At 35.2% G+C, this 20,990-nt stretch overlaps 1 protein-coding gene across 2 annotated transcripts in view; it reads left to right on the top strand.

The window, feature by feature from the left end:
* Positions 1–20,990, top strand: part of LOC126879115 (uncharacterized) — a 72,119-nt gene that overhangs the window by 37,737 nt on the left and 13,392 nt on the right. For both annotated transcript variants that reach the window (XM_050642061.1, XM_050642060.1), the window contains exons 9-12: positions 6,144–6,340; positions 9,544–9,715; positions 11,680–11,939; positions 15,195–15,435. In XM_050642061.1, coding sequence (XP_050498018.1) covers positions 6,144–6,340; positions 9,544–9,715; positions 11,680–11,939; positions 15,195–15,435 — 870 coding nt within the window. The remainder of the gene's footprint in view (positions 1–6,143; positions 6,341–9,543; positions 9,716–11,679; positions 11,940–15,194; positions 15,436–20,990) is intronic.

Consider the following 20,990-nt stretch of genomic DNA (forward strand, 5'->3'; position numbering starts at 1 on the left):
TGGTCATCAAGTCATCAATTATTTCATTTTCATCATAAGATAACCTAAAAATTTAGTAAAAATTTTGATTGGAAAAAAATGCATCGATAAGGGGGTGAAAAATGGAAATTAGTGGCTTTTTTTGCTGTACTCAACTGTACTGTTTAGTATGCTAATAGTTTTGGCTATGGCTGGATCTCTTAAACAATTATGTAAGTATTATAAAATCCGTTTTCAATTTTCTTTATGAAACGAATCATTTATGCATGTATTACCTGTAAATATTTTGATTTTTAATTGTAAAGAATAGAAAAATTACCGTTCATTTTAATTTTTTTTAGAATCAGCTGAAAGTGGTCTACAAAAAACCAGATATAACCAAAATAAAGATATAAAAAGTGTATTGGCTAATTGGAAGAAACAACATTGTCCATGCATAATAAGTTATTACTTTATAAACAAATATTAATACCTAGGAATGGAACCTGGATATAATCATCAAGAAGATAGCAGGAATCCCGACAAACAACTTAAATAAGTACAAGAATATTGAGGAAATCCTCCTCGATACTACTGGGCAAACTAGAAGATTGAAGAGGACAAAGCCTTTTGAACTAGTTTGAGTGATAGGTGATAGTGAAAAGCAGAGCATAGTGCGTGATGTGGCTGTGTATGTTAGAATAGTGCACGATCTTGTTAGATTAGATAAGAGACGCTATCGGGTAAGCTCTTCATTTTAAGAAACATTAGTAATTTAGGTTAAATTAAAATTGCTCATTGGTCAGTTATGACCAGATTGCTTTTTTTATGTTTGGCAAAAAGGGCGTAAGTCAGAATTGCACATTGCTAATGTTTTGATGATTTCTGGACCAGCAAAAAACTGTTGTAGACGTAAACTGTATGTACCAATAAAAAGAGCCGATTTTTCTGGTCCAGAAATCATCAAAACATTATCGATGTGCATTTCTGACTTAAGCCCTTTTTCCCAAACATCAGAGAATTGTAATGTACAAATTCTCCTATCTGATTTTTCATGAATTTTGTAGGAGACGAAAAACCATTTTTAGGATCATCTCCTGCTTTCACATGTAAATTTTGACATGTCTTGTAGTAAATAGATAGTTGAATTTACTACAAAACATGTCAAAAAATATATGAAAACAGGAGGTAACCATAAAAAAGTTTTTAGTCTCTCTTACAAAACTCATGAAAAAACAAATCGGAGGTATGTCACATCAGTGACTATATCCAGGGAATGTCTAAAAAATATACTTTGATGTCCCAAGAACCAAATATAACCTTTATATATATACAGGGTGTAACAAAAATACAGGTCATAAATTTAATCACATATCCTGGGACCAAAAATAGTTTGATTGGACCTAACTTACCTTAGTACAAATGTGCACAAAAGAAAAGTTACAGCCCTTTGAAGTTATATATTAATAGCACCAAGGGCCTTAGAGGCCCATGGCTTGAAAAGTTTGTTTTTTCTTCATTTTCACGTTTCTTTATGTACTGAGATCTTCTCTGGCTTGATATGTGATTTTTCTCCATTCCTTCCTCTTATTCATTTTTCTTTTCTGACCCTGTAACACCATTCTTTCCAAATCTTTTTCGACCTCTTGCTTCCATCTATTTTCCGGTCTTCCTCTTCTCTTTCTTGAAGCTATAGTGTAGTTTAGTACCCTTTTCGGAGTCCTCGTTTTTGGCATCCTTTCAATGTGACCTCGTGATCTAAGTCTCTGTGCCTTTATCACTCATTTGAAGTTACAAAATGAAAAGTGATTTTTTCCAATGTATCGAAAACAATGTGCTTTTGTGCACGTTTCAATTTAATTATTATTGTAGTACCTACCATTTAAACAACGTTTTAAAAACTTTTTTGCCTCTTATTGCTTTTTCGAAAAGTCAATTTTTATCGAAATATTGTGAATATTTGTCAAATCCACCACATATTTGTATATGGTTAAGTACGATTATGGAGACTTGGTAATAATATGCAAACTTATTTATGCTTTACATTTTTAGGTATATTTTGAACCATATTAAAAAAGAAGCCAGACTCGATAAAACGTGCCTTATCGAAAAAATACAAAGAGGCAAAAAAGTTTTGAAAACACTCTGTTTAACTAATGGTACCTCAGTAATAGTTTAATTGGAACATACAACATTTGGGGGGTTTAAAGGAACAAAACCCCCATAAAATTTTTACGTGGACATATTAAAAAAGAAGTCGCAACTCGATAAAAACTGCCTTATCTGAAAAATACTAAGAAACAAAAATATTGAATTTAACTAATGGTACCACAATAATAAAATTGAATTGGAACATACACAAAAGTTTGGGAGGATTTAAGGGATCAAAACCCCCATAAAATTTTTATGGGGTGCACAAATTTCACCATAATTTTTCTTTAAGATATTCCTGCCATAATAATGCCACATGTCACATGTCCATTTTCAATAAAAAATCGCTAATAGTTTTCGATATAATCGAAAAAATCCATTTTCATTTTGTAATTTCAAAGGGCTGTAACTTTTTATGTGCATATTTGTACAAGGTAAGTTAGGTTCATTTGAACTATTTTTGGTCCCAGAATAATGTGATTTAATTTATGACCTGTATTTTTGTTACACCCTGTATATACAGCCCATTACGCACCACCTTAAAAATTGGGCATTTTTGATGTCTCGAATTTCCTAAACCTGTTGTTGCATCTAAGTGATTTTTTTTATAATATTCTAGCCTAGGCCCTAGAATATGTTACCTCCTTATGCTTGTCATGCACAGGGAGCTATACTGTAATATATATTATATCACATTACTATAGAGAGCGATATGATATAATATACATATATTACAGCATGACAAGCTAAGGAGGTAACCTATAGCCTAGGCTATAATATTATAAAAACATCACTTAGATGGGACAACAGGTTTAGGAAATACGAGACATCAAATATACCCCATATTTAAGGTGGTGCGTTAATTTCTTGGAGAAGTGTATTGTAATTTAATGTAAATACTGTAATATCCAATAATTGTAATTTGATATAAGATGAAATATAAGTTCCTTAAAAAATATATTTTTTATTTCCCACAATACATTCTCCACAGGTCTAAATATCGTCGCTAGACGTCCACCGAATGACCTTCCAGGACGTTAGATGGATGTTCAGCAGCAAGACATTGGACCAAACTGGGACATCCTATGAATGCCCAAATGACGTCCACCGAACGTCCCCTCCGACGTTAGGTGGACCTCCATTGGACGTTTAACAACTTGGCCTTTGGACCAAAATTGGACGTCCTGTTAAGGTCCAATTCACGTCCCCTAGGACGTCCGATTAAGGTCCAATTTACGTCCGATTAAGGTACAATTTACGTCCGCTTAAGGTCCCATTTACGTCCGATTAAAGTCCAATTTACGTCCGATTAAGGTCCAATTTACGTCCGATTAAGGTCCAATTTACGTCCGATTAAGGTCCAATTTACGTCCGATTAAGGTCAAATTTACGTCCTATTAAGGTCCAATTTATGTCCGATTAAGGTCCAATTTACGTCCGATTAAGGTCCAATTTACGTCCGATTAAGGTCCAATTTACGTCCCCTAGGACGTCCGATTAAGGTCCAATTTATGTCCGATTAAGGTCCAATTTACGTCCGATTAAGGTCCAATTTACGTCCCCTAGGACGTCCGATTAAGGTCCAATTTGCGTCCGATTAAGTTCCAATATACGTCCCCTCGGACCTTAGATGGACGTCCAATGGACGTTCGGTAGCGCGACATTTGGACCAAAATAGGACGTATAAAGGACGTTCCTCGGACGAAAACGGACGTCCAAAGGACGTCCCTAAAGTCCGTGAAGGACGTCCAATGGACGTCCATTGGACGTCCTTGTGCTATTAGGGTAGTGAGCCAAGGTAAAAAGAACGCTAGAAACAGCAGCGATTAAAACCCTTAAACAAATAGGTTGTAAGTCACTATGGAACAGAGCTAGAAGAACAGATATACGGCGTAGATGCAAAGTGGAGAACAAGTGGAGAAATGGGTAGGAAAGAGAAGAGTGGAATAGAACGATCTTATAAGCAGAATAACAAAAAATAGAGTAGTAAAGACGTCGAAAGAGGGTTGCCCAATAGAAAGACGATAAGTGGGAAGCCCACGAAAACAATGGAACTACATATGTACAACTTACTGGAGGCACATTGAAAACCAAACAGGGTCCTTCCTTTTCCTTGGCACTCTTATGTTTCTCTGAATAAATGTAATTTTTTGTCCGTTTTATCTTTTCGAAAGCAAATTATTTATAGACCTTGGGCCCACACTTAAAAAATTATTACCTCCCTCATGAGGCTTTTTTTATTCAGTTATTTATGTTGAGTCGGACAATTTTACTATTTCGAAAAATTTTCGGGAGGGGGGCGTAGGTTTCTAAACTTTGGCGCGTCCGACAACGGGATTACCCTTAAAATTTGTCGGAAAATATTACCAGTAAATTGTAAGTATTTTTATCAAACAATCCTGCATCATTATTTACCATTCTATAATATAGTGCACCTCTCATGACCACTGGAGTACCCTTAACAATTTGTCGGACAATGTTGCCAGTAAATTGTAAGTATTTTTATCAAACAATCCTGCATCATTATTTACCATTCTATAATAGTGCACCCCTCATGACCACTGAGTACCCTTAACAATTTGTCGGACAACGTTACCAGTAAATTGTAAGTATTTTTATCAAACAATCCTGCATCAATATTTACCATTCTATAATAGTGCACCCCTCATGACCACTTGAGTACTCTTAACAATTTGTCGGACAATGCTACCAGTAAATTGTAAGTATTTTTATCAAACAATCCTGCATCATTATTTACCATTCTATAATAGTGCACCCCTCATGACCACTGGAGTACCCTTAACAATTTGCCGGACAATGCTACCAGTAAATTGTAAGTATTTTTATGAAACAATCCTGCATCATTATTTGCCATTCTATAATAGTGCACCCCACATGACCACTGGAGTACCCTTAACAATTTGTCGGACAATGTTACCAGTAAATTGTAACTATTTTTATCAAACAATCCTGCATCATTATTTACCATTCTATAATAGTGCACCGCTCATGACCACTGGAGTACCCTTAACAATTTGTCGGACAATGTTACCAGTAAATTGTAACTATTTTTATCAAACAATCCTGCATCATTATTTACCATTCTATAATAGTGCACCCCTCATGACCACTGGAGTACCCTTAACAATTTGTCGGACAATATTACCAGTAAATTGTAAGTATTTTTATCAAACAATCCTGCATCAATATTTACCATTCTATAATAGTGCACCCCTCATGACCACTGGAGTACCCTTAACAATTTGTCGGACAACGTTACCAGTAAATTGTAAGTATTTTTATCAAACAATCCTGCATCAATATTTACCATTCTATAATAGTGCACCTCTCATGACCACTGCAGTACCCTTAACAATTTGTCGGACAATGTTACCAGTAAATTGTAACTATTTTTATCAAACAATCCTGCATCATTATTTACCATTCTATAATAGTGCACCCCTCATGACCACTGGAGTACTCTTAAAAATTTGTCGGACAATGTTACCAGTAAATTGTAAGTATTTTTATCAAACAATCCTGCACCATTATTTACATCCTATAATAGTGCACCCCTCATGACCACTGGAGTAAATTTTAAGTATTTTTATCAAACCATCCTGCAAAAAAATCAGGATTATTTATTACTCTATAGTGCGCCCCTCATATGGGGGGGACGCACGCATCATATTCATACAATTTATACCCTCACAGCTGGGTAGGGGTAGGTACTCCAGTTGTCGGACGCACCAAAGATTAGAAACCTGTATATTTACGAAGATATTTACGTAGAGGTCGACCACCTACAAGATGGACAGACGACGTCAAAAGGATTGCTGGGAATTGGTTGCAGAATGCCCAAGATCGACAAAACTGGAAGAAATTAGGGAAGCATATGTTCAACTTTGGATTCAGAACGTTGGATGATGATATTTACAAAACGCACCTCTTCCGAAAATTTTCTGAAATATAAAAGTTGTCCGACCAAGATCTATTAACTTAATGAAACCACTTGGTTGGTAATTATATTTTAGGGTTTGGAAAAAATGCCGTCGCTTGTGGTGGATCCCCCACCAGAAACCGTAAGGAATTTGCCGAGGTTGGGAGGGAAGGACTGGCAATCGGTGAATACCAGAAGCAGAGATTTGTGCGAGGAAGCTGTAGATAAAGTGAAGCAGAAAATCATACATAGAAGAATTTTATTAAAGCCAGTTTTTAGAGATTTTGATAAGTAAGTGAAAATATATGAGGCCTTACCTCCGAAAAAAAAGCGACAAGACGGACCAATAATTCTTTTTGCAATCGATTCGTGAATACGCCAGAAAACTTTGTGACCCCTAGCCATGAGATAATATTGAGAAACTGCATACAAAAAATACATTCTTAAAGTGCATCTCAAACAGACAATAAAAAATATTCAGAACTGGTCAATTATCGGCGGAAATGAGTTCATGCTTGTTAGTCGGGGGGTTTTTGAGGTCGCTAAAAACGAATATGACGTTGGAAGTGATCTCTGGAGTATCTGGTGCCCAGGGTACCTACTGTTTACCTCGTCTTTAGTAGTTTTCGGCAAATTCATTAATAATTAGCCAAAAATCATTATTTGTGGGTTTTTGGGGTTGCTGAAAACGAATATGACGTCGTAAGTGATCTCCGGAGCGGAATGGGACGTTTCATCGCCGCCGGTTCATCGCCGCCGTTTCGATGTGGCCGGTTCATCGCCGGCCGTTTCATCGCCAGTTAGTCAGTTGATCTTGTATTATGGGAGATGACACGACACGACGTTAAATTCAGTTCAAAACTTATGACAGATAAATAGATAAAAAATATTATTATATTAATTTACTGTTCTATTTCTACTTCCCCTAAATTTGATACTAAACAGTATTAAATTTGTAGTGTTAAATTATATTTTATATTATAAAAGTTTAAAAGTATATTAAAAGATTAAGTATGGCAACGGGAACTCGCATTTCCTAGAATTCCTAATTAATACTAAAAATAAATAATAAATGTAACTGTCGAAAATTGGTCGAAAATTCGGAAATATATCAGTTAGCGATTAACTGACTGGCGATGAACTGGCGGCATCGAAACGGCGGCGATGAACTGGCGGCGATGAAACGTCTTAGACCCCTCCGGAGTACCTGGTGCCTAGGGTACGTACTCTTTACCTCGTCTGCTGGGGTTTTCGGCAAATTCATTAAAAAATTAGTCAAAAATAATTACTTGGAGGTTTTTTGGGGTCACTGAAAACGAATATGGAGTGATCTCCAGAGTATATGGTGACCAGATTACCTACCAGAATCAGAATTTCTACGGTTTACCACGTCTTCTGAGTTTTCAGCAAATTCATTAAAAAGTTAGTCGAAAATTATTTCTTGGGGGTTTTTGGGCTCGATGAAAAAGAAGATGACATTGAAAATTCTCTCTAGCGTATGCCTAGGATACCTACTTTTTACGTCAACTTCTGGAATTTTCGTTATACACTCAGTCAAACCTCTAAACTTGGAAGTTATTGGATTCACCGAAAGTAAATTTCTAAATGTTAATGGTCTTCAAGGTATGTAATATAGATTGCAGTTGGTTTTAATGCAAATCTTTGGTTTTGTATCATAAAAATACCTTTATTTAAAAAAATACAATTAAATGGATGGATACATAGATGTTCATATTTTATTATTTTCTTCTTCTTCTTCTTCTTCTTCTTCTTCTTCTTCGTTTTCCAATGGATTTATTAGACTATCTGTATTAGTACAATTCACTTCTGCAAATTTTTTACATGCAACGGAGCATTTAAGCCCAGTTTGCTGCACTCAGATGAATTTCCGCAGTCCGTCTTGCAACTACAGAATATCAAATTCATTATACTGGGTGGACCAGACATTTGAGTCATTTCTATGGGAATTAACGATTTATCCATTAATTCCCATCCCCACTGTGTTGGATCCAAACTGACTTCACCTTCTCCATACATCCAAATTTGGACTTGGAAGTAAATCCTTTTTAAATGTTGGGTGAAGGCATCTACAGTAGGAAGTATACTGTATTAGCCACATACTGTGCCTTGGTGTTAAAATGGCCAATGTCAATTTCTTGCGTTTTGTTTTGTCAATATTAAATTTTAAGTAAAGCTGTACAAAAAAGTAAAATATTGACATTGGCCCTTTTAGCACTAAGCCACGGATATATCTTAAGTGGGAGATCGTATTCTTTACTTTCTCTATTCTCTCCTTCTTTTCATATGCGGTGGTACCATCGATTTTATAAAGATTCATCAATGCTACCAACAGAATTTTAAGCGTCAAATTTAAAAAATGTGTGATATTTTTTAAAAATATGAAATGAAACTCTATGTCGTAGAGGTTAATCAGAAGATTGTTTTCGATATTAAATACGTTCTCAGTGAGCACAAAACCCCCAAATATCAAGTTTTGACTAAATATTTATCAAAATTATCGTAAACTTCAGGAGACCAGGTAAACAGTAGGTACCCTGGGCACCAGGTACTCCGAAGATCAGTTCCGATGTCATATTCGTCGTCAGCGACCCCAAAAACCCCCGAGCAATGATTTTTCACTAATTTTTTAATGAATTTGCCGAAAACTCCAGAAGACGAGGTAAACAGTAGGTACCCTGGGCACCATCAGGTACTCCGGAGAACACTTACGACGTCATATTCATTTTCAGCGACCCCAAAAACCTCCCGAGTAACAAAATTGAACTCATTTCCGCCGATAATTGACGAGTCCTGAATTTTTTTTATTGTCTGTTTGAGATGCACTTTAAGAATGCATTTTTTATATGCAGTTTTTCAATATTATCTCATGGCTAGGGCACAAAGTTTCCTGGCGCATTCACGAATCGAATGCAAAAAGAATTATTAAAATCCGTCTTGTCGTTTTTTTTTCTGAGGTTCAGTGCTTTATTGTCTTGTCTCGCCTATTAGTAGGTTCTTTTAGATCGTTGTATTCGTTGTATTATATACGAGGTAGCAGGTATATTTAATTTTATTTTTCTTCTTTATTCTTTGGGATTTTACTACAAAAGTTATTTCGTAAAGAGTTGAACTATTTTCTTTTGCACATGTTTTCCAGTTTTTTTATTCCTTCTTACGTCTTTCCTTTCTTGTTTTTTTTTATCTAAATTTGCCTTGATTTCTTTTTCCGTGTTCTACGGGGTATGTCATTCATGTTACTTCTCATTGATAGACCTGTCAAAATCGTTTTAGTTACCGTCGTTTTTGTAAGATTTAAGTATTTTTTCTTGTAAGATGGCTTACAGGAAGTCATATCTCCTCGTTTATATATCCTCCTTTACCTTGCTACATTTATTATATTTTTTTATAACGATTTGATTGCAAAGCTCTCTGATATAGGAGCTCCTTTTAGATGCCTAATACCTTAATAAAACTTATATGGTACTCTTGTTTAGACACAATAATGGCCACGTGAGTAGATCCCAGATGAGACAAGCATTCCATTCGAATGGAATCCTACTATCAGACGAAGAGTTGTTGGCCTTAGAAGAAAGATACAACAACGACATAGGCTTCAACTATTTTTGGTTTTTAAAAGATGTTGAATCAAGGCCAGTGGAACCATTGGTAAGTAATTGATCTTGGTTTGTAATGTTTTTAGTCTTCTTCTTATTTTAGTGCCTATTCGTTTCGAATATTGGCCATCATTCTGGCTATAATTATTTTATTAACTGATGCTTTAAATAGATTAGTTGTTGTTGTGGAAAACCATTTCCTCAGGTTATTTAACCATGATATTCTTCCTCTCCCAATTCCTCGCTTTCCGAATACTTTACCTTGAAGGATTACCTTCAGTAATCTGTATTTAGTGTCGTTTCTCATTATGTGTCCGAGATATTCTAACTTTCTCCTTTTAATGGTATACGTCACCTCTCTTTCTTTCCCCATTCTTCGTAATACGGTCTCGTTGGTCATCTTGTCCGTCCATGATATCCTTAGGATTCGCCTGTATAGCCCCATCTCGAAGGCTTCAAGTTTTTTCTTCATCGCTTCAGTGAGTCTTCAGGATTCAACTCCGTAGTATAATATTGAGAAGATATAACATCGTAGGAGCCTTACTTTTATTTCCAGATTAAGGTTGTGGTTTTTAAAGAGTCGCCATGTCATTGAATGCACCCCTGCCTTCCCTATTCTACATTTTATTTCTTGTGAGTGATCCCATTGTTCGTTTACTATTGTTCCAAGATAGGTATACTGTTTTACTCGGTCCACTGGTGTATTCTTGATAAGCAGTTGGGCGTCTCTAATTTTATTTTTGTTGATGATCATAAATTTAGTTTTTGTTATATTTACTTGTAGTCCAAATCTTCACTTACTTCATTTACTTTTTTTATTAGTTGCTGTAAACTGTTCAAACTGTCTGCAAAAATAACGGTGTCGTCTGCATAGCGGATGTTATTTAGGCGTTCTCCATTTAGGAGTATTCCATGTTCGCAATTTTCCCAGGCTTCACTGAATATTTACTCTGAATATAGGTTAAATATTGTAGGTGAAAGTATACAACCTTGTCTAACGCCTCAAAGAATCTGGATCGCTTCCGTTGGTTCATCTCCAAGATTTGTTCTTGTTGTGGCTGATTGGTTCCAGTATAAGTTTTGTATTATACGTCGGTCTTTATCATCCATTTGGGCTTTTGTTAGAACATCAATCATTTTTAGGTATCAATTGTATCAAATGCTTTTTGGTAGTCCACAAAGCAGGTGTAAATATCGCCATAGTCAAGTCATATCTCTACATCTTTGAAATAATACCTGTAGACTAAACAGTGCATCTCTTGTACCTCTACGCCTTTCATGAATCCAAACTGCATAGCTTGTATATTGTACGATGTATAATTTTAAGAAAAAGTTTTAATGTATGGCTCATTAGACTTATTATCCTATATTCTCCGCACTTTTTTGCTCCTTGTTTCTTTGGTAAAGTAATAAATTCTGAAACTAGCCAATCTTTTGGGATATTGCCTGTGTCATAGATATTATTGAATATTTTACATAGTATTCTTAAAGATTCATCATCAAGGAGAAATTCAGATTGTACTCCCTCTAGTCCTGGGGCTCTCCCTTCTTTTAGTGATATTATGACTGCGCTTATTTCTGCCACTAGTATAAGTGATCCTGTTTCAGTACTTATTAGGGACTGGTTCTCCCTCTCATCAAAAAATAAATTTCGAATGTAATTTTTCCAGGTATTAGTGATACTCTCTAGTCCACGATTATCTCTCCATTGTAATTAACAAGTGTACTTATTCTTCTGTTTTTACATTTGCCTGTAATTTCTCTTACCTTCTTAGGCACGTTGAAGTCGTCGTATTTACTTTGTAGAATTTCGATTTCTTGGCATTTTTTCTCCAGTTCCTTCTGTTTGGCTTCTCTGATCTTTCTCTGTATCTCTCGTTGTAATGTTTTATACATGGAGTTATCGTTCTTGTTTTTCCTTCTTTCTTCCATTAGTTGCAGAATCTCTGTCGTCATCCATGTCTTATTCTTACATTCTTCGTTCTTCATAAAATTTTTAGTACACGTTTATTTTAGTACAAGCAATTTGTCGAAGATATGAACAAAGTCAATGCACCTCGAGCCAAGAAACCAGCAACGAGACAAGAACAGGATATCGTGCTCATCATGGCAAAGATAAAAGGAAAAGTCGTTAGAGAACGCATCAGAATTATGGAATTCCTGAAGGATTTCGATAGGCTTAACTCCTTGGTTATCAGCCAAGATGATTTCAAGAGAGGTTTGTCGATGTGTCGGTTGGAACTGACAGATAACGAAATAGACACACTATTGGAGGTGTAAGTCAGTGAACGAATGATAACACTGGGGAACAAATTTTTGTTGAGTTAGATCTGACACTTGTCCTACACTAATTTCTGGCGTCTGAATCTTAGAATATCCTCAGATTTTATCTATCACGTCAACTTTTTAAACTAAGGTTCCCATTGAGTGCCCATATCCCACTTTATGAGGTGCCCATGCCTTATCTTGATCACCAAGTTTCACTTTAAGATAGGTAAAATATGGTTGTCTGACAAATCTACTGATGTTTGTCCTTTGACTGAGAATGGTAAAAACTGCCACATATACAGGGTGTCCCAGACTAATTTACCCACGCTATATCTCTTAAACAAAGAGAGATTTTCGAATGGGACAAAAAGTGATCTAATCTACTTGTAATACACTTTAATATGGCGTACAAAAAAATCATCCCCTAAATATTCATCCCTTAGTTACAACCCCTAACTTTAATTTTTTTAATAGCACCCTGTATATTTTTTTATAGTTTTGAATGTGGTCTTTTATCGTCTATTCAACACATTATTAAAAAAAAATCGGTTCGTAAATAACCAAGAAACTATCAGTTTATTTTTGTGAATTGTGTGTCCCAGACTAATTTATCCAGGCTATACTTCTTAAACGAATAGAGATTTTCGAATGGGACAAAAACTGATCTATTACATTTGTAATACACGTTCATATGGAATAGAAAAAATTCATCCCTAACTTACGGGTGCTATTTAAAAAAAAGTCAGGGGTTGTAACTAAGGGATGAATATTTAGGGGATAATTTTTTTTCTGCGCCATATTAAAGTGTATTACAAATGTAACAGATCAGTTTTTGTCCCATTCGAAAATCTCTATTCGTTTAAGAAATATAGCCTGTATAAATTAGTCTGGGACACATAATTAACAAAACTAAACTGATATTTTCTTGGTTATTTACAAACCGATTTTATTTTCAAAAAATGTGTTGAATAGACGATAGAAGACCACATCCAAAACTATAAAAAAATATATAGGGTGCTATTAAAAAATTAAAGTTAGGGGTTGTAACTAAGGGATGAATATTTAGGGGATGATTTTTTTGTACGCCGTATTAAAGTGTATTACAAGTAGAATAAATCACTTTTTGTCCCATTCGAAAATCTCTCTTTGTTTAAGAGATATAGCGTGGGTAAATTAGTCTGGGACACCCTGTATAACAAAACGAATCGGGGCTGTTTTCGCACTCATGAGGTGTAGTAGCAGAGGTAGCCATAAGGAAACGTGTCAGTTCAAACACAATAAGTCGTTCTATACACTTCAGTAACGATATACTAAATACTGCTAACCGACATCCAACGTTTCACCACAATATAACAGACGTAAATGAACAGAAAAGTCTAGACCAGTTGCAGTTATCAGCGCACCATTTCCAGCACTCAGTCATCATCAACACCCACATAGAAAACGAACGTGACGTGATAGAAGAAAACTAGAAACAGTTTCGAAATCAGCATGCCCAATTCTATAGAAAACAGCTAAAAAATCTAACTCAACAGAAATTGAGTTCCAAATTGTTCCCTAGTGTAATAGGTTTGTTCCAACTCGATACAAAACCGTTCTTGAATCGGTACGCGCATGCGCAATAACGAAAATGTATGCGCAGTAACACTTTTTTCGTTACTGCGCATATTAGTAACCGTTCAAGAACGGTTTTGTATCGAGTTGGAACAAACCTAATGCAGAGCCTATTTTATTTCAAATCAGGCCCGAGACACTACATAATTTTCGGGCCCCTAAATATAATTTATTAATTATAATAATAATAACTTTTTTAAGTGTATTAATTATTATACAAATAACAAATATGTATTTATTGACTCTTGAAGGAAAACGTAAATATCGACAATTAGATGTTAATACTTTGTTGAGCCACCTTTAGCCGCTATTAGAGCTTCATCAATTCTGCGCGGCATACTATCAATGTAAACCTGTACGGTCTCCTGCATTTAAGGATGATGATGACACACGTAAATTATCCTTTCTATTTCCTAACTGGTTCTTCATTTGGACACCAGTATTGGAGCTACGGTATGAATCGCCTTTGCAAGACATCTTTGTACTGGTCTTGCCTCATCATTCGTTTTACCACGGATGGACTCCAGTACCCTTGCCGCTAATGACTGACCAAATATCACTTTTGAAGGGTGCTACAGTCTGAACAACATAGTAAGGATGAAACTTTTCTCGAAGACGACGACGCAAAAAATTGGGCTTTGTTCTAGAACATTTCAAATGTGATTTTATCACTGAAGCAGACATGTCAACAATAAAAAAATGCTGTGGAGCACCCTATAAAAGTGATAATTTGGTCAGCCATTATCGACAAGGGAACTGGACGTCTGTACGTGGTAAAATGAATGATACGGCAAAACCAGTACAAAGATGACTTGTAAAGGCGTTTGATTCTGCAGCTCCAAGACTGGTTCCCAAATTGGGAACCATTAATTTTTATGCAAGATGGAGCTAAAGATTTGCAAAAGCTTTATCAGATTTGGCAGAAAAAACATCCTTTTGCCGGATTGGCCGGGTAATAGCCACGATATGAACTCCATCGAAAACTTTTGGGAGTATGTAAATGAAAACAGAAGTGGATAAAGATATGATCACAAACAAAACGCAGCTCTTAGAAAGAATAATTTATGTGTGCAACCATCATCCTCAAATGCAGGAGATAGTACATGTTTGCACTGATAGTATGCCGCGCAGAATTAAAGCTCTAATAGAGGCTAAAGGTGGCTCAACAAAATATTAACATTTAATTGTCGTTATTTCGGTTTTCCTTCAAGAGTTAATAAATACATATTTGGTGATTAATAATGATGTTTTATTTGTAATAAAATATAGACAATTAAATGGACAACCAAATAACATCATACACTGTGTCTGATACATACAAAAAACCTATTTAGAATGAACATTTTTTATAAAATCTTATAGTGCGTCTAATAATTTGGCCAGGGACTGTAAATAAAATTTATATTTTAAACAATTAAACATTGTTTATGGATAACGGTTCATGGTTTATGAATATAGATACATATCATATCATTTCCCGTTCGTAAAATGAAAGAATTTTGAAAATTTATTTTGTTATTGCAATAAAAAAAATTTTTGGTGATTTTTTTGGGCCCTCTTCAAATACGGGCCCGAGGCATGTGCATGACGGGCCTAGTGGTAAAATAGGCCCTGACCTAATGTGAACGATATTTCATACAACTTTGTAGGTTTGCATCGCCTATGCGAAAAGGCTGCGTTGATTACAAGAGATTCTGCGAAGTTGTCGAGGAATCTTTCACACAACAATGCCTGGAGAGGGCACCCCTGATTGTACCTATACAGCATGTACCTACTAGGGACTGCGAGAAAAATTTCCTCAACTTCGACGAAAGGATTAAGGTATCCGTAGCTTTACAGAAGTTGGCTAGGAAACCGGACCTACAGATGAATCTGTCCTCTGTGCTATCCGTAAGTATTAGTGATGTAACGAATATTCGTATTCGCATTCGCATTCGCGAATATCCGCATGTATTTGCATATTCGCATTCGCGTTAGCATTCGCAAAATTTGTGCGAATGTTTTGCGAATATGAGTATCAGAAAAAAAAATTTGAAAATAACGTTAGATTAATAAAATCAAAATCTATTCTCTTTCTCATCTTTTTGTTAAAAAAAGGTAACTTAACCTCGTATAATCAGATTATCAGCCTTCACGTTGTTTTATTATTTGGTATAATGTAATAAAGCTTAAGATTCAGATTGATTTATACTAAATGTCAATTAACTTCTCATTATAGATTTAGAAAACATTTCAAAAATAGAAACAAATTTAAAAAAACTGAACATTCGCATTCGCATCCGCATTCGCGAATGTCGTTATTAGGTATTCGCATTCGCATTCGTATTCGCGAATGTTCAAAAAACGACATTCGTTACATCACTAGAAGTATACATTAAGTTTGTGAAGAAATGTTTTTATATCTTTAAAATATTAGAAGTATTATGCACAAAGCATCAAAATTAACGCACCACCTTAAAAATGGGACATTTTTGATGTCTCGTATTTCCTAAACCTGCTGCCCGATTTTAGTGATTTTTTTACATAGTGTATTATAGCTTTATTCTTTAAGAATATCGATGTAATAATATTATTCCTAAAAAGGTAAGTGTCATTGTATACCGGGTGTAACAATGATGGTGTGTTTTTTCCTCAAAGTTTGGAACACCCTGTGGAATATTCTAGTGTATATACAATATTGAAATTAAAACTCAACTGTAGTCTTAGACTTTCTTAACATTTTGTCGCATTTATTTAGAAACACCCTGTACTGATGAATAACACTGCTGGTTGTTAAAATACTTAACTTTTTGGACATTTTGGATATTAGCGCACCCTAATATGTCTGTGTAGATATTGGCATTGGATCCGACCGTCACATGTAACACCGTTGCCGTATCCTCTATTTTTTCATACCATCACGTTACAATTTTTTGTGATATTATATTTGTGTGTGAAATGTATCATTTTTGTGTATTTTTGGTATGTTCTAATATGTTATGTATATATAGGTTTTTACTTGATTATTTTAAATCATTGTGACGTTTAACTTACTAGAAACCTTGTAATATTGTGTAATGTGTTAAAAGTAAGTAGTTTTGAAACACCAATTAAGTAAAGTTTATTATGTTGTTGTTTTCACATTGAATTGTCCACGTCCAGGAGTTATATTCGCGGTGAGACAGACAGACGGACAGACAACCTAGGTCTAATTTCTCACCTTTAGTACTATCCTTGGATTATAAGCTTTAATTTGACACCTCATTTGTCATTATACCTAGTATAATGACGGAGAAGTAAACGTTATTATTCTATTATTCTTGTAGGTACATTTAACATTGATTGAAATTATGAAAGAAATATATAGAAAACAGCATGGCAACACTGTGACGCACAAACATAAAAATTCAGCCACATTCAGCTGTGCGTTACATGGGGTGCTTTAATATCCAAGATGTCCAACTTTTTTATTATCCAACATAAGCGAATGAATTAAAAAGCAAAATGTTAAGAAAGCCTAAGGCTACAGTTGAGTTTCAATTTCAATATTTTATATACGCTAGAATATTCCACAGGGTGTTCCAAACTTTGAGGAAAAAACACACTATCATTGTTACACCCGGTTTACAATGACACTTATCTCTTTAGCAATAATATTATTAAATCTATATTCTTGAAGAATAAAGCTATAATATACTAAAAAAAATTATCAAATCGGACAACAGGTTTAGGAAATACGAGACATAAAAAGTGTCCCATTTTTAAGGTGGTGCGTTAATTTTGATGCTTACGCTTTGGCCACACGAGCGATTTTTTACGGCGCTCATTGGTTTGACTACCTCCTCCACAAATTTTAGATGAAATCATTTCATCTAAAATTGGTGGAGGAGGTAGTCAAACCAATGGGCGCCGTAAATTATCGCGCCGTAAAAAATCGCCCGTGTGGCCAAAGCTTTATAGTGTATATCCAGTAGATTAATAAGAATTATAATGTCTCATTCCGTTTGTCTTTACGCAGAGTCTGCAGTAGTTTACTATAATTCGTTTTAAAATTATGATAGCAGTTTTTATACAACAGCTGGTAATCTCCAACGTAACGTCATAAAATAGTGACGACGAATAAAAAAAGTCGCTTTTTTGCTTAAATTTTAATAAAAACCATAACGCAATAAGAATTTCGATAGCCACGATATAATACGCCTGTTCTATTGATTTCCCTCAGAAAAAAGGTGAAATAATTAGTTAAAATCGGTTTTCCTACGAATTTTTTGCATAATACTATCTTTTATTTACAAGTAAAAAGATTTTATTCAGTTAAAAACATCTCAAGTTTTCCTTATTTTTCCATTGTTTTATCCAGACTTTTTTGCAAAACGTAACCTATACCTCCAATTATTTTTTACGAACGTGAAACGGCGAAAAAATTTAACCTCCGGGTATCGTAATATCTTAACAATGCCGTCATTGTTGAAACTTTTCCCTCTCGGAAAAGTAGGCGTTAATATGCCCCAAAGATATAATTTAAGCTAGAGGTGGGACGGGGACTGAGTTTTAGTCACGTTAAAAATAATTCGAATAAAATAATATTAATAATTAAGAAATAGAAAAATAGAAAAGAATAAAACCTGAAGACGGGATTCAACGCAACATGAAATATATTCAACGCAACGTGGAATTGCGAAATTTCTCTCAAAATTTATTATTTATGATCCTTAAGCTAATACCGAACTCCGCCTAGGACGGTCCCAAGCCCGGCTGAAAAAGGAGGAGGGTTGTGCGTAGGGCTAGCAATCCTACCACGTAAAGAACACAATCGCTAAAGAAACATCTACTGTTGGCCTCGGAAACAGGTCGGATAAAACGATGACGAACACAGCGAGAAAAATGGACACGAGAAAAATGGATACGAGGAAAACAAAATATATAGGATGTTGGAATGTCCGCACAATGAGAGATATAACAAGAGCATTGCAAATAGCAAGTGAAGTTAAGAGATACAAAATCCAGATCCTAGGGCTAAGTGAAATAAGATGAAAGGGAAAAGGTAAATATAAATTAAACTCTGGAGAAACGATTTTGTACTCTGGCAATGAAGGAAACGAATCAAACTATGAGAGTGGTGTAGGATTTATGCTAGATAGAGAAGCTCCTGACGCGTTATTAGAATGGGAAGGAATATCAGATAGAATAATCTATGCAAGATTCAATACAAGATTTCAGAACACAACTATAATAAATGTTTATACCCCCACCAATGAGAAAGAACTACTAATGAAAGAACTTTTCTATGAACAACTACAATCACAATATGACAAATTACTGAACAAACATAAGAGAGACATCTTCATATTTATGGGAGACTGGAACGCTAAAATTGGTGAAGCAAATAAAGATAGAGAAACAGTAATGGGCACAGATGGCATAGGTACAAGAAATGAAAATGGAGAATTATTAATAGATTTCTGTGCCCAGAACGGGGTTGTTATAGGCGGAAGCCTTTTCTCCCATAAGAGAATACACAAAACAACATGGACATCCCCTGACGGAAAGACACAAAATCAGATCGATCATATTTGTATAGCAAAAAGATGGAGAAGCTCATTATTAGATGTAAGATCGCAGAGGGGAGCAGATGCATCAACAGACCACACACTAGTACGAGCAAAACTGAAAATCAGACTAACTGCCAAAAAGAAGCACAAGGATAACAATAGGATCAGATACAACACGCAATGGCTTGACAATGAAGAAACAAGAAAAAGATACCAGGATTAATTCGACAACAATATAGGAAGAAAAGAAGTAGTTAACGAAAATATCGAAGAATCCTGGACAAACTTAAAAACAGCTATCAAAGATACAGCCGAGTACGTCCTTGGCAAAAAACTCAGGAACAATAAACCATGGATTTCAAAGGATACTTGGGACAAGATTGTACAAAGAAGAGAAATTAAAAAGAAAATATTAACAACAAAGGAAGATAGAAAAAGGAACTAAAAGAGGAATACAAGAGAAAAGACATTGAAGTCAAGAAGAGTTCAAGAAAAGACAAAAGAACATACTACGATAATTAAGCAACAGAAGCCGAACAAGCTGCAGCAACTAATGATATGAGGAAACTTTATGAAAACACAAAGAAACTCGCCAGGAAATGGACACCACATAACACACATATTAGAGATAAAGATAATCAAATACTAACAGCAGAAAAAGATATCGCAAAACGATGGATGGAGTATTTCACTGACTTGTTTAACCACAATGTGAATTCATTAGAAAATATTGAGAAAGAAGAAAACCCGGAACCGTTAGATATTGATGTCTCCAACTTCAGCCGAGAGGAAATAACAGAGAGTATAAAACAACTCAAAAAGGGAAAGGCAGCAGGTCCAGATGATATTGTAGGTGAGCAGTTTAAAGTAAACACTGAAAAAATGATACATTTACTGTATAAACTATTTGAAAATATATGGGGTCAAGAGAAAATTCCCAAAGAATGGACAGAAAGCATTATAACCACTATCCCGAAAAAAGGTGACACCTCAAAGTGCGAGAACTGGAGACCTATAACCCTCTTATGTGTTGCGAGCAAAATAATGACCCGTATCATGCTTAATAGAATGAAAAATAAAATAGACCAAAAATTAAGACCAAATCAAGCTGGCTTCCGAGCAAATAAGTCATGTATAGACCAGATCTGCACGCTCAGAATGATCATCGAGCAGTCAGTGGAATGGCAAAGTAAACTATATCTAAACTTCATTGACTTTAGAAAGGCGTTCGATATCCTACATAGAGAAAAATTGTGGGAAATAGTAGAGAGTTATGGGATACCGGACAAATTATTAAGAATGATGAAGTTGTTTTATGAAAACACCACAGCAAAAGTATTATACGACGGGAATTTAACAGAACCAATCGACATTAACAGCGGTGTAAAGCAGGGTTGTATACTGTCTCCTACTCTGTTCATTATTGTCATGGACTGGCTTATGAGAAAAAGCAGCAACGGTAAAACTGGGATACACTGGAATACCTTTGAACAATTAGAAGATCTTGAATACGCATATGATGTATGCCTACTTTCAGCAAAGAGACAGAGCATGCAGAAAAAAAGTGAGAAATTAGCCAAAGAAGTTAAAAAAGTGGGAATGGAGATAAACATGAATAAAACTGAATTAATGAAGATTAACACACCGAGAGAAATGGGCATACACATAGAAAACCAAGAGCTGAAATCAGTGGAAAGAGTTAATTACCTATGAAGTATATTGAACACGACAGGAGGAGCAGAGGAGGATATCCAGACACGAATTGGCAAAGCACAGACAGCATATTATATGTTAAATAATATATGGAAATCTAATGACATAAAACAGGACACCAAAGTAAAAATCTTCAATAGCAATGTAAAGGCAGTACTATTATACGGATCACAAACTTGGAGAATAACAAAACACAACACT

Source organism: Diabrotica virgifera, chromosome 1 (genome assembly GCF_917563875.1).
Source record: "Diabrotica virgifera virgifera chromosome 1, PGI_DIABVI_V3a".
Classification (NCBI taxonomy): Eukaryota; Metazoa; Arthropoda; class Insecta; order Coleoptera; family Chrysomelidae; genus Diabrotica; species Diabrotica virgifera.